A 15253-nucleotide genomic window follows, 5' to 3' on the forward strand; every position below is an offset into this window, starting at 1 on the left:
TCTTTAAAAAGTGATATTAGTAGGTTAGGTACTAATATCTAATAATCCAGAAAATCTACTAGCCTGGCACTGAAGTCTGAAGGGTGCAGAATTATGGAGCTTTACGTACACAATGAATGATCTAATAAAAATAAAAAAATCCCTGAAAGTAGCATCACTGATAGACACGGTGAATGTACACAATTTATTTTCACAGGGCAGGGGAATAAATAACAAGAGCGCATAGGTTTAACGTGAGAGGGGAATAATTTAATAGGAACTTGGAGGAATACCCTTTTCGCAGAGGGTTGTGGGTATCTGGAAGATGCAGATGAAGGAAGTAGTTGAGGCAGGTACAATTGCATTAAAAAAATGTACAAGTACATGGATAAGAAAGGTTAAGAGCGATATGAGACAAACTTCGATGGCCATCTTAGTCAGCATGGATGAGTTAGGCTGAAAGCCTGTTTCCATGCTGTATGATTCTATGAACCCATAACTTAAATTAAAGTTATTGTGTTTTTGTTTGTAAAGGTCATTAATCGCATATATAAAATGACTTTCAACTTTAATGAGTAAAACTTAAATTAACGAGAAACATGTGGGAAACTTCTTGGTTTACAATAAAGACATTCAGCACAGTACTGCATTAAGAATAGTTAGAATGATTGAAAGCACTACTCACATTATAGTCTTAAAATCGTCGTCTACTAGGATCATATCAGCTGCTTCCTTGCAGACATCGGTTCCAGTCTGCCCCATAGCTACACCAATATCAGCAGCCTTCAAAGCAACAGCATCATTCACCCCATCACCTGTCATCGCCACCACAGCACCATTGTTCTGGAGAGACTGGAATTAGGGGGGAAAAAAGAATAAATGTGGAATTTTCCCATGGAGAAACTGCTGCCTTTCTTACTTCAAATATATCTCACTGGCTGTATTACAAATTTAGTTTTTTTTAAACTTAGTTCATTTACCATCCACTACACATGCAGTGCGACAGCTAGGTTTTGTAAGTCAGCAGTGGAGCTGAAAGAAAGCCACTTGGGAATGAACATCAAAGTCTCCATCCTAGTATGTATGCCCCTTCTTCCCCCACACTTCCTCCAAGAGGGCTGCTAGCAATTTAAATACATATATCAACTAACAGAGAAAACCTTTCGGTAATCAGTAGGAAGTTTTCTTGCCAAAATGTCATCTGATGCTGTGAAATTTAATTGCGTTTAGGATTAATATTGTTGATTAACATACAGTGGCTACTAAGATTAACTTTGTTTTAATTTTCCAGCTACTGTGGAGAACCATGACACAACTGATATGATACAATCTCATAACACCAGAGACCTGGATTTGAATCTGACCTCGGGGTTCTGTCTGTGTGGAGTTTGCACATCCTCCCTGTGACTCCATGGGTTTCCTCCGGGTGCACCAGTTTCCTGCCACATCCCAAAGATGAGTGGGTTTTGTAGGTTAATTGGCCTCTATGAATTGCCCTAGTATTTAGCAAGTGGAAGTGGGATAATAGAACTAGCTCGAAGGGTGACCGATGGTTGACATGGACCATAGGGCTTGTTTCCATGCTATATCTCTGAACTCTAAAATTGTAACTACAGATCGGTATAGGGTTCTCCATTTAACATCCAATAACAACCATTGCACACATCCCTTTGCCTTTTTTTTTGCTATAGTTTGGATATAACCACCATGACACCATCAAATCATGGAAGGCATAGGAACCTGCCATTGTGGATTTGACTAGCTTTTCTCTGCAAATTCAGTTTATTCCAAGATTCTTTGCAACTTTAGAGTTTGTCCCATCGCAAATCATTTCAAGAGAGAGTTAGATTTAGCTCTTGGAGATAATAGAATCAAGGGACATGGGGGAAAAGCAGGAACGGGGTACTGATTTGGATGATCAGCCATGATCATATTGAATAGCGGTGCTGGGTTGAAGAGACAAATGGCCTACTCCTGTACTGATTTTCTATGTTTCAATTTCTAAAACAGGTTGCGGAAGGGAACAATATGCCATTGGCATTGTTGAGTCAGAGGAAAAGTCGTACAACATGCAGAAGACTACGAGACCTTCCCCCCTCTCCATGCAGCAAGTTAACAGTCTCACTGCACTGCAGACTCTCTCCTGCAATGGCAAACAATGAGGACAATTGTGAATATTCCAGTCATTCTGGTATACTGAAACACTAATTTTCTTTTGTGAAACAAATTCTAAAAAACAATGGTATTTTATTGCAATGCAATTTTCTTTAAATGGGAATGGCCTCCAATTACCACAGTTGGATATCTGGGGAGAAATCTTTGGATTATACAATACGATAAACTATATTCATCCCCGGAGGGAAATTGGTCTGCCGACAGTCACAAAACACAAGGTAAACAAAAACTTGAAATTGAAAGAGAAAAGAAAAAGACAAGCGACTGTTGGCTGGCTGCCATGTGCACAGCGCCTTTACTGGAACAAATAAACAAACAGACTTATCTCCTGGACAGAGGATGCTGAACTAGAGTCCCCCCTCCCTCCCCCACACAGGGTCCCCCTTTGATCATGGCAGTCCCCCCAAGCCAGGTCCCTATTGTTCTTATGATTATGATAAATGGATTAGACCAGTTTTTCTCAGCAAATTCAGTTTAATACAAGATTCTTTACAACTTTAGAGTTTGTCCCATCGCAAATAATTTCAAGAGAGTTAGATTTAGCTCTTAGGGATAACGGAATCAAGGGATAAGGGGAAAAAGCAGGAATGGGGTACTGATTTGAATGATCAGCGATGATCATATTGAATGGCAGTGCTGGCTTGAAGGGACAAATGGCCTACTCCTGCACCTATTTTCTACGTTTCAATTTCTAAAACAGGTTGAGGAGGGAACAATCTGCCAGTGGCATTGTTGAGTCAGAGGAAAAGCATTGTAGGTGCTATAGCAAACAACATCAGATCAAGAGTCAGTAGATTTTGAGGCCTCGATCAAAATTCTTCATGCCTAGGTATCCAAACAATTACTATAATGTTACTCCAAGTACCTCAATTGACTTGTTCTCAATTTTTCTCCAACTTCAGATCAACTACACTTAGGTGCAATATTCACATTAGGAAGAATGTGCTCAAAATGAAGAAAAGTAATCATAACACATGAACTGATTTAAAACATTTCAAATGGGGTGGATTGCACACCTTTTTTCTAAGAATTCTGTGATACACCCATTCTGTATACTCGAATGCCATTCAGAATAGTAACTACTGAATTAAATGGATAAGCACAAAGACATTTAATTAAACTACAGAGTACTTCAGCTGCGTAACAGGTCAAGAACCCACAACAAAGGTGGCATCATTCTCAAAGAAGAAAATAACCACCTTCACCATTTCCTGTTTGATTGTGATGGTTACCTTTATAATTTTAAGCTTGTGCCTGGGGCTGGATCTGTAAAAAACTGCTATCTGTGAAAATACAATCAAATCAAAAACATTTTAAAATATGACATGAACTCTAGCACACCCAATATCCAAAGCAAAACAAAGGTGAAGGTTAATTCTCAAAATACAAATGCAATAGATTGCTTTCTTTTATCCGTGCTACAAACAAAATGCGCATACAAAGTATTTTCCGTGCAAGCATAAATCAATAGTAGGCTAGAATTTTGCACTCACTGAACAGCACACACTGGCACTCCACTCAATAGCAATATCATTTTTTTGTACATGCAGGGATAGATAATTTAATTTCTCATTTGTTATTACACTTTAGTCATCTAAATTGAATGTGCACCAGTTTAGAATTATGCTGAGATGCTCTTTGAAGACTACTGTATTCATCAGTCATCCCCAGTTGCCTGAGAAAGTGGTAATATGTTTGCCTTCTTGGATAGCAATCATTTCACAATGGAATGGCCTAACCAAGTTGCCTTTAATACTTCAGAGAAGCTGTTGGGTTTGTGCAACAATTCTTCAGCTTTAATGGAAACGTGTCTCAGTAGCAGAACACAAATTCAGTAAAACATCCGGTTCCATTTATAATGTAGTTTAGTTACATTTGGTGCCAGGGTTCAAGATGTCACGAACCAAATTCAGAACATCCTCGAGAGGGAAGGTGAACAGCCGGCAGTAGTTGTGCACGTGGGCACAAACGACATCGGGAAGAAGAGGAAGGAAGTTCTGCAACGCGAGTTCAGAGAGGTAAGAAGAAGACTGAAAAGCAGGACTTCTTGGGCGCATATCGCTGGATTGCTTCCAGTACCTCGTGCTAATGAGGACAGGAACAGGGAAATATGGGATCGGAATGTGTGGCTGAGGGGCTGGTGCAGGGAGCAAAGATTTAGATTTTTAACCACTGGGATCTCTTCTGGGGTAGGGGTGACCTGTACAAAAGGGACGGGTTACCCGTTAACTGGAGGGGGACCGACGTTCTGGCAGGCAGGTTTGCAATGGCTACACGTGTGGGTTTAAACTAAATAATGGGGGGGAGGGATTGACAAATTGGGAGCATAAAGATGATGGGGAAGTGAGCACAGGAAAAATTACAAAAGATTCACAAATTAATGGGAAGGAAAGTTCGAGAAGGGATAAGAGAGTGAGGTCAGAGCCAATTGCAAGCGGTGCGAGAGGGGAGGTAAATACCAAGGTCAAAATGTTGTATGAGAAATAATGTGGACGAGCTTGATGCTCTGTTACAAAATGGTAAGTATGATGTTGTGGGAATTACAACAAGAGGCTGCAAGAGGCCCAGGGCTGGGAACTGAATATTTAAGGGTATACCTCCTATCGTAAAGACAGACAGGTGGGCAGAGGGGGTGGGGTAGCTCTGTTGGTGAGGAATTAAATTCAGTCCCTTGCAAGGGATGACATTGAAACAGGAGATGTGGAGTCAGTATGGATAGAACAAAGGAATTGTAAGGGTAAAAAGACCCTAATGGGACATCTACAGGCCCCCAAACAGTGGCCTGGATATAGGGTGCAAGTTGAATCAGGAGTTAAAATTGGCATGTAGCAAAAGTAATGCTATGGTTGTTATGGGAGATTTCAACATGCAGGTAGACTGGGAAAATCAGATTGGTACTGGACCCCAAGAAAGGGAGTTTGTGGAGTGCCTCCGTGATGCATTCATAGAGCAGCTTGTATTGAAGCCTACCAGGGAGAAGGCAATTCTGGATTTAGTGTTACGTAATGAACCGGGTTTGATAAAGGAACTTGAGGTTAAGGAGCCATTAGGAGGTAGTAACCATAATATGGTCAAGTTTAATCTACAATTGGAGAGGGAGAAGGGTAGATCGGAGGTGTCAGTGTTACAGTTGAATAAAGGGGACTATGGAGCCGTGAGGGAAGAGCTGACTGGAAAGATACCCTAGCAGGGATGACAGTGGAACAACAATGGCAGGTATATCTGGGAATAATACAGAAGGTACAGGATCAGTTCATTCCAAAGAGGAAGAAAGATTCCAAGGGGAGTAAGGGGCGACCGTGGCTGACAAGGGTCGTCAGGGACAGTATAAAAATAAAAGAGATACAACATAGCAAAGATGAGCGGGAAGCAAGAGGATTGGGTAATGTTTAAAGAGCAACAGAAGATAACTAAAAAGGCAATACGGAAAGAAAAGATGAGTACGAAGGAAAGCTAGCCAATAATATAAAGGAGGATAGTAAAAGCTTCTTTAGGTATGCGAAGAAAAAATTAGTTAAGACCAAAGTTGGACCCTTGAAGACTGAAAAAGGTGAATTTTTATGGGGAACAAGGGAATGGCAGATGAGTTGAACAGGTACTTTGGAGCAGGCTTCACTAAGGAGGACAGAAACAATCTTCCTGATGTACTAGTGGTCAGAGAATCTGGGGTGACGGCAGCACTGAAATAAATCCACATTAGGCAGGAAATGGTGTTGGATAGACTGATGCGACTGAAGGCTGATCAATCCACAGGGCCTGATGGTCTGCAGCACAGGGTACTTAAGGAAGTGGCCCTAAAAATCGTGAATGCATTGGTGATCATTTTTGAATGTTCTATAGATTCAGGATCAGTTCCTGTAGATTGGAGGGTAGCTATGTTTTCCCACTTTTTAAGAAGGAGAGGAAACAAGGAATTATAGACCGGTTAGCCTGACATCAGTGGTGGGGAAGATGTTGGAGTCAATCACAAAAGATGAAATAGCGGCACATTTGGATAGCAGTAACAGGATCGGTCCGAGTCAGCATGGATTTACGAAGGGGAAATCATGCTTGACTAATCTTCTGGAATTTTTTGTGGATGTTACTGGGAAAATGGACAAGGGAGAGCTAGTGGATGTAGTGTACCTGGACTTTCAGAAAGCATTTGATAAGGTCCCACATAGGAGAATAGTGGGCAAAATTAGTGCACATGGTATTGGGGGTAGAGTGCTGACATGAATAGAAAATTGGTTGACAGGAAATAAAGAGTAGGGATTAACGGGTCCGTTTCAGAATGGCAGGCATTGACTAGTGGGGTACCGCAAGGCTCGGTGCTGGGACCGCAGCTATTTACAATATACATCAATGATTTAGATGAAGGATTCAAAGTAACATTAGCAAATTTGCAGATGACACAAAGCTGGGTGGCAGTGTGAACTGTGAGGAGGATGCTATGAGAATGCAGGGTGACTTGCACAGGTTGGGTGAGTGGGCAGAAGCATGGCAGATGCAGTTTAATGTGGATAAATGTAAGGTTATCCACTTTGGTAGCAAAAATAGGAAGGCAGATTACGATCTAAATGGTGTCAATTTGGGAAAAGGGGAAGTACAACGGGATCTGGGGTGTCCTTGTTCATCAGAAAGTAAGCATGCAGGTACAGCGGGCAGTGACGATAGCGAATGGCATGTTGGCCTTCATAACAAAAGGAGTTGAGTGTAGGAGCAAAGAGGTCCTTCTGCAGTTGTATAGGGCCCAAGTGAGACCACACCTGGAATATTGTGTGCAGTTTTGGTCCCCTAATTTGAGGAAGGGCATTATTGCTATTGAGGGAGTGCAGCGTAGGTTTACAAGGTTAATTCCCGGGATGGCGGGACTGTCATATGCTGAGAGATTGGAGCAGCTGGGCTTGTATACTCTGGAGTTTAAAAGGATGAGAGGATATCGTATTGAAACATATAAGATTATTAAGGGTTTGGACACGCCAGAGGCAGGAAACATGTTCTCGATGTTGGGGGAGTCCAGAACAGGGGCCTCAGTTTAAGAATAAGGGATAAGCAATTTAGAACAGAGATGAGGAAATACTTTTTTACACAGAGAGTTGTGAGTCTGTGGAATTCTCTGTCTCAGAGGGCGGTGGAGGCCGGTTCTCTGGATACTTTTAAAAGAGAGCTAGATAGGGCTCTTAAAGATAGCTGAGCCAGGGGATATGGGGAGAAGGCAGGAACGGGGTACTGATTGTGGATCAGCCATGATCACATTGAATGGCAGTGCTGGCTCAAAGGGCCGAATGGCCTACTCCTGCACCTATTGTCTATTGTCAGCATGAAACTCTTTCTACATTACACAAGATAACCTATTTGTACTTCCACAGATAATTAAATGCCTGATCAGAGCTGTGCTTCGTGGCTAGTAACAAAGGCTACAGATGTAAAGCCTATACTTTGGATCATTACAAATTTTCATTATAATATCTAAAAAGACCTCATTGTATCTGAAGTATTATATGTCTTTGAAGTACAAGCAGCATTTAATTAATCAAGCATTTTTTTGCACTACTTGATACAGTTCAAACATCTCTTGGACAAGTAACTGCAGATCTCAAATGTTGCTTTGTTGCATTTAAAATGCTGCACCACAAATAGAAAAGTACCATATTACAGGACCCAAAGTCCTCCATTCTGACAGTTGCACCCCTCATTTATCACTGTTGTACAATACAAAGGACTGTTAATGGAAGTTTATTCTATTAATAATTATCCTGGGTAAATAGGTTATATAATTTATTTAGTTACTGATTTAGTGAAGTAACATTAATCCCACAAAACAAATGCAAATTCATTAAGTGTACGTAAAAGAAAATACTACAATGCTAGAAATGTGAAACAAAGCCAGAAGATACTGGTAGTACTCTACAGGTCAGATAGTATATCTGAATGTGGACTATTGATTTGAATTGTTAACTCCTTCATTCTTCACAGACATTGCCAGACCCAAAGATCTTATAGCGGAGCAAGATAGGCTACTCCTGCGAAATGCAATGGACTGACGTGTAGTACGCTATGGAGGGGATCATGGGCATTTTTCCACGCCCATTTTAGTAACCTGAGCCTACCTGACCTGACCCGACTCGCAGTGTAATCAATGTTGTGGGGCAACATTTTGTGTGGGTTAGATTCATAAATCTGTCAGTTCATACTTCTTGTCAACAATAACATTTGATTCTGGTAATTGTCTTTTTTAATGTTTTTTAAATCATTTCTTTTTAAATGGTTCACAAGCAGCGTTTGAGTTGATTTTGTAGTAACCGGAACCGACCCGACTCGCAGGGTGATTGACATTGCGGAACTTTTTGTGTGTGATATAGGGTTAGATTCATAATTCTGTTAGTTCATAATTCTGTTAATTCTTGTTAAAGAATAAAATGTTTATAAACACATACATGAAAATTATATAAATGTATATAATCATATAACACACACAATTATATTTCTTCTGATCCAATAATGAACTTTATTTCAGACTAGACATTAAATAAGAAACATTGTAAATAAGAAACATTGTAAACCTCCCCGCAACTTCACACACACTAGGCCTTATCCCCCCCGGCACTCCCTCGCTGCCCCCTCACTACAATGTCTCCCCCCCTCCTATGCCCCTCTCCCTCTCCCGCTGCTCCGGGCCCCACACTCCCTCTCCCCGCTGCCTCGCACTCTCTCTCCCCGCTGCCCCGCACTCTCTCTCCCCGCTGCCTCGCACTCTCTCTCCCCGCTGCCCCGGACCGCGCACTCCTTCTCCCCGCTGCCCCGCACTCCTTCTCCCCGCTGCCCCGGACCGCGCACTCCTTCTCCCCGCTGCCCCGCACTCTCTCTCCCCGCTGCCCCCGGGCCCCGCACTCCTTCTCCCCGCTGCCCCGCACTCTCTCTCCCCGCTGCCCCGGGCCCCGCACTCCTTCTCCCCGCTGCGGATCCAATCTTTGGCCGGAAGCAAGAGGGCGGAGCAAAATGGCAGAACAAGATGGCGGAACAAGATGGCGGGGGCAGGTTGCTAAAATGAGTCATAAAATCGCCCATGAATCCGCCCATGAGCGTACTACACGTTTGCGTGAGAGTAATCCATCTTGCTCCGCTATAGGATCTTTGGCCAGACCTACTGAACTTTTTCACCACGTATTACTTTTGAAGCGTGAAAGCTTATTCAAATACTGCAAACAACCTAAACACAACAGATTGAAAACTAATAGTTTCAGCCTGTGAATGGGGTCAAGGAAATAACGTTCACGTCACGGCCCTGTTTCAACCAATCTTTTCACCACCATGCACAAGAAGCGCAATACAGACACCATTGTATGCAGTGTAGCGGCAGATTTTTATATTGTTCAAGAGATTACTCCCTCTAGTCACTAAGGAGACTACATGGTTAAGGAGAATGTCGTAATATGCATGTGAGCTCTCCGTGAGACCTTTAGAGCTTCTTCACAGATACATCTTCATAACAGTCTTTTGATGAATAGTTTCTTTATTGTTGATGAAAAACAATAAGGTACACATCCGACCTTATACTCCGGCTCGTACACTTTAATCTTCGTCAAACTCTAGCATATCGCTTTAAACATAAGAAAACTCCTCGTGTCTCCGTTACACTTCACATGATCGAAGGGTATGCCTTCCTCATGTAAGTCCGAACTAAACTAAAAACTAGGCTTCTGCGCAAGATACTTAGCTCCAAACATGCCCTAGAATACGTAATAAATTCCACCCACATAATAGCGGTCAGTCTAGATTAGATTTTAGATTTTATTTGTTGTCATTTGAACCCAGAAGTTCAAATGAAATTTAGTTTCTGCGGTCATACAAACAAGTAGAAGAACCAAGACACAACACAATTTACACAAACATCCATCACAGCGAATCTCCTCCTCACTGTGATGGAAGGCAAAGTCTTATCTCTCCCCTGCACTCCCCATTCTCCTCCCGATGTCAGAGTCAAAGCCCCCGGCGGGCGATGGTAAATAAGTCCCGCGGCCATTAAAGCCGTGCCGGGCGATGCAAGGCCACGCTTCGGGTCTTGATGTTGGAGCCCCCGGCGGGCGCTAGCAAGTCCCGCGGCAATATGAAGCCGCGCCAGGCGATGTAAGGCCCCGCTCCAGGTCATCCTCAACCCCGCAACTCGGGCGGGAGAAGTCGCCGTTACGGAAGCTCCAAAAAGCGGTCTCCCACCAGGGACCCGCGGGCACCTGGTGTCACCGTCCACCAGACCTGTGGCTGGAGCATCCGAATCTCCGGGGTCGGGCCGCAGCAGCGCGCCACCACAGCTCCTCCCGCTCCGAACTCGGCCAGTCCGCGATGGTGGGTAAGTCCGCAGGCTCCGCGACTGGAGCCCCAGGTCATTCCGGTTGGAGGCCGCACCATGGTGCTAGGCCTCAACGACAACGGAGACCCAACAGAGAAAAAGTCGGGTCCTCTGTACAGGGATAGGATTTTTAAAGTTTCCCCACCCCCCCCACACATACCCAGTTAAAAAAAACACTGTAAACTACACTCAAACAAGACAAGAAAATAAAAAAGACAGACAGACTGCAGAGGCCGCTGCGACGTGGCTCGCGCCGCCCAGACACCTAAACACCTAAAAGTTAAAGGCAAATGCCATAATTAATGACACACCAAACAAGGCAAATGGCCACTACATGCAGCTCTGGCTGAACAACTTCTAATCTTGTGTGTGGACTCGATAAGAAGAAGAAGCCTGTGGATGGATGCTACACAAGTATGTAAATATTCCGAAGCTGTGGTCATTACGATTCTGAAACATCTACCACGCCGTACCACCACTGTAATGCAGTGCATCGATTCTTTGGCGAATCTCATTCTAATATTCATCCATACTTTGCAACATACCTTTGGCACAATCTGTGAAAGCTGTTGAATATCCAATGAGTCTAGTTCTTCTCCTGACAGTGTTTGGGATCCCTTGGAATACAAGCCCAAGCGGGTTGCTACATACAAGTAAAGCATATTTTATAATAATATTATATTCTATCATAGTCCATGCACAAGTAAAAACACATTTGTATATACCCAAATAATTTTGTATTTCATCACAGTATTAAATAAAGACAGCAATATTTTTCTTTTCATTCTATGTCAACACATTACTTAACTTTTTGATGTCTATAATTTTCTAAATTATGCTCTTCTGCTAGTCAGAAACATTTAAAATACATTTTGGACGTGTATGGACCAACAATGCATACATGATCAGTCATAAAATGATCAGTCAGTACTTTAAGATTATTGTTTAAATGTGTATTTTAACATTGCCTGCCTTATTAATTAGTTCCTTAACTCAAAAGAATTTTCAGTTATATTCATCCAATGCAAGTTTCTCCAGTCCCAAGTCGCTAAACATACCTACTGCCTGTCTGACATCAAACATTTCCTTAGCCCAGTCACCATCTGCCGACTAGCACAATTTTCCTAAACACTCTTCATTTTGATCATGCCTTCAGCTTCCTCTCCCAGTTTCTTTACCCTTTCAAGTAAAGAGATGCTGTAGACTTTAGAGATACAGTGTGGATACAGGCCCTTCGGACAACCGAGACTGCGACAACCAACGATCACCCCGGGTCTGTGCTAATGAATTGTGAGGCAGCAGATCTACCAGCTGCACCATTGTACAATCAGACCAATGAGTAATACAAGATTGAAACAAAGAAAAATAAAAACATTGTGCCTTGAGAAAAAAACTCCAAATAGTTGAATTAGTACCATGAATTTAATATCGCAACATTATGGTAGGAAGGTTCCTAATGCATACCGCTGAATACATGCAAGTACCTAAGATACTTCTCAAAGTATCAACAGGTGTTGGGTGAACTGGAACGGTGGATATAAGAGCTTGCCTGAAAGCTTTCATGCAAACATTTTGCTTTAGAGATTTCATGATTGCAATGGATGGAGCTGAAACATTTTTCACTTGTTTCGGTCTTAATTTTTTTATTTTTTTATTTTGGTTCTTTGCTTGTGTTTCTTTGATTATAACTAATATTTAGCAATACTTGTGTAAATGTAGTATTTAAAAATCTTTTGTGAAGAGTTTTTCAGCTTTCAGTGGTTATAATGCATAGTAGTCAACAAATTACAGTCAAAAAGTAGATATAGGAACTTTTGGGATCGACTTTCGTACAATACTCATTCTATGACAATAAAATAAAACTGATAATTTTGCAACTCAACAATATTATTGTACCGTTTCTGCATTTTTGGATATCCCTCCTATTATTATACAAGCACACCTTTCATTCACTTTTTTCCCCAAGATGTTACACAGTATTATTTTAAAGTGTCCAATGAATCAGATGGATTTTAAAGTATTGCAGAAAATAGGGACCTACACAACAGCCCCCGCACCATCCATACCCGCACATAAATTTAAAGAAAAAGCACGAAACAAGGCCTTGGTGAGTCGATTGGGAATAGGAGAACTCGAAGAGATATAACCATCATTTTTGTGATGGTCTCTGCATCCAATACCATTTTAAAGCATGCAAAAGGGTGCAGAGAATGGTGGAATCAGCCTGGTATATCATGGGTAGACAAAAGTGCTGGAGAAACTCAGCGGGTGCAGCAGCATCTATGGAGCGAAGGAAATAGGTAACGTTTCAGGCCGAAACCCTTCTTCAGACTGATGTAGGTGGGGGGGGGGGGGGAGAAGAAAGGAGAAAGGAAGAGGAGGAGCCAGAGGGCTGAGGGAGAGCTGAGAAGGGGAGGAGACAGCAAGGGCTACCGGAAATTGGAGGTCAATGTTTAAGCCGTTAGGGTGCAAACTGCCCAAGGTGAGGTGCTTCTCTTCCAATTTCAGGTGGTGCTCACTCTGGCCACGGAGGAGGCCCAGGACAGAAAAGTCAGATTCGGAATGGGAGGGGGAGTTGAAGTGCTGAGCCATGGGCACAGCCCTCCCACTATCAAAAGTATCTACAAGGTACTGCTTCAAGAAGGCTGTATCTATAGTCAACCATCTGGGTCATGCGCTCTTCTTGCTGCTACCATCAGGCAGGGGGTACAGTAGTCTGAAGTCCCACACCACTAGGTTCAGAAACAACTATTTTCCTACAACCACCAGGTTCTTGAACCAACTTGCACGAGTGTAATCCTATCTCAGTAGCAGAGTACGACGGAACACTCTACCGTTGACCTGTTTTTTTAATTGTGTTTTGCACGAATGTCTTGGTTTTTTTTTGTGCAGTTTTTTCTTTTTCAGTCATGTACAATGCATGTGTGTTGTTTGAGTTTTGTTTATTGTCACGTGTACCGAGGTACAGTAAAAGGCTTTTGTTGCGTGCTAACCAGTCTATGGGCATGTGAAGCTGCAGTGAGCAAGATTTTAATTGAACCTCTAACTCACCATAATTGTACATATGACAAACTTGACTTGTCTTAAGTATTTTTGAGATGCAAGGGACTGATAAAATCCAAAAACCACAGAATATAGACAGCTTTAGTTTTCATGGAATAGTTCTCTCAAACAGAAAAAATGAATCATTGCATTAAAGGGGCATATTTTCAAATGCAAGTATCAGTTGTCATTTTTAACACTAATATATAGAGCCAATATTTACCAATGGCAACTGCTGTCTCTTGTGAATCTCCAGTGACCATTTTGATTACAACCCCTGCTTTAATTAGTGCAGCGACAGCTTCCTTTATGCCAGACTTTGGTGGATCAATCATTCCCACCAATCCTAGGAATGTGAGTTGTCCAAGTTCAGGTCCAGAGGCTAAAGCGAGTACTGGATGGGAAAAATGTCAAATATCATTTGTGGTCTAGCACATTTCTATATTTACCCGAAATCAGCAATACAAATATTGTCATGACTTGTCCACTTCCCATGGATAACAAATTCTCACAAAAGCAATTGAAATGCACGCTCCTTAACATCATTTGTACACACCTATCTCTACAATATATTCTGAACATTACAGAAAGTTAAATGCTCAAATAATATGCACTGATTACAATTTAAAAATCTTACATAATGATTACAGTGCACGTGATGCGAGTTTGTGTCATTATTAAAAATGTTACCAAAAGATTTGCTACAATATACTCTTTTAACCATTTTTTAAAAAATAATCTCTTCCGCATTGCCTTTAGGGGCTGTCCCAATTGGGCGACCTAATTGGCGAGTTTAGAAGAGTTTAGGAGAGTTTGAAAAAATGACATGTTGAAGACCTCCTTCAACTATGTAGAAGACCTCCTTCGACCATGTTGAAGACTAGCTTCGACTAGCTACGACTAACTTCGGGAAAATTGGACACCGAATAGTGGAGAGTGAAGCCGACCTCCTTCGATTCCCTTCAACCTCCCTTCGACTATGATGAAGACAATCTACGACTACCTTCGACTACCTTTGACTACCCTCGATTACCTACGACTAACATGCCGACCTACTCCGGCCTACTACGACTAAACCTACGAGTAAAAAAAGTATCGATTTTTTCCATGCAAACCTTTTTTTACTCGCAGGCATTTTTCAACATGTTGAAAAATACGCCGCGACCTAGCTGAGGCCTCGAGTGCGCGAGGACCACTCTCGAGCATGAAGGAGAGTTACAAAAACTTCCTACGACCTCGTGTCGACCATGTTGCAAGTATGAGTCGAGGGCAAACTCGCCAGAACTCGCGGATTATGTCGCCCATGTGGGACAGCCCCTTTACTTTCCCACACTCTCAATTACCTGCTTATTACACTTCAGTTTTATGGGGAACATATCCTTTGCTTTAACCAAATGCATCAGCAGGGTTAGGGATCGGCAGAATCAACATCCAATAACCACGCAGATACAACTCCAGTAAGAAAATTCTCACTGATTTCACCATAATTAAATGCTAATACCAAGACAATCATTCATGCTGTTTTAAATGGTACGGCGAAAATGAGCTAATGCAGCGCAGATTAAGAATCAATTTGAAACATTGCCAAAACTATTTTAAGTACCGTAGTTACTTTGGATATGAGCAATAAAAAACTAGTATCCAATTAACAACAACAGCAGACATGATCAGGCAGAAACCGACAAGAAATCTCAAATTGACCAATATTGATTGTGAAGGCAGTGAAGG

The 15253-nt window shown here is 42.0% G+C and overlaps 1 protein-coding gene across 2 annotated transcripts in view; it reads right to left on the bottom strand.

The window, feature by feature from the left end:
• atp2c1 (ATPase secretory pathway Ca2+ transporting 1) overlaps positions 1 to 15253 on the bottom strand; it is a 122123-nt gene that overhangs the window by 14588 nt on the left and 92282 nt on the right. For both annotated transcript variants that reach the window (XM_033048773.1, XM_033048782.1), the window contains exons 18-21: positions 13749 to 13919; positions 11029 to 11126; positions 3387 to 3437; positions 665 to 831 (exon numbers count right to left, since the gene is read on the bottom strand). In XM_033048773.1, coding sequence (XP_032904664.1) covers positions 665 to 831; positions 3387 to 3437; positions 11029 to 11126; positions 13749 to 13919 — 487 coding nt within the window. The remainder of the gene's footprint in view (positions 1 to 664; positions 832 to 3386; positions 3438 to 11028; positions 11127 to 13748; positions 13920 to 15253) is intronic.

This window comes from Amblyraja radiata, chromosome 2 (assembly GCF_010909765.2).
Source record: "Amblyraja radiata isolate CabotCenter1 chromosome 2, sAmbRad1.1.pri, whole genome shotgun sequence".
NCBI lineage: Eukaryota > Metazoa > Chordata > Chondrichthyes > Rajiformes > Rajidae > Amblyraja > Amblyraja radiata.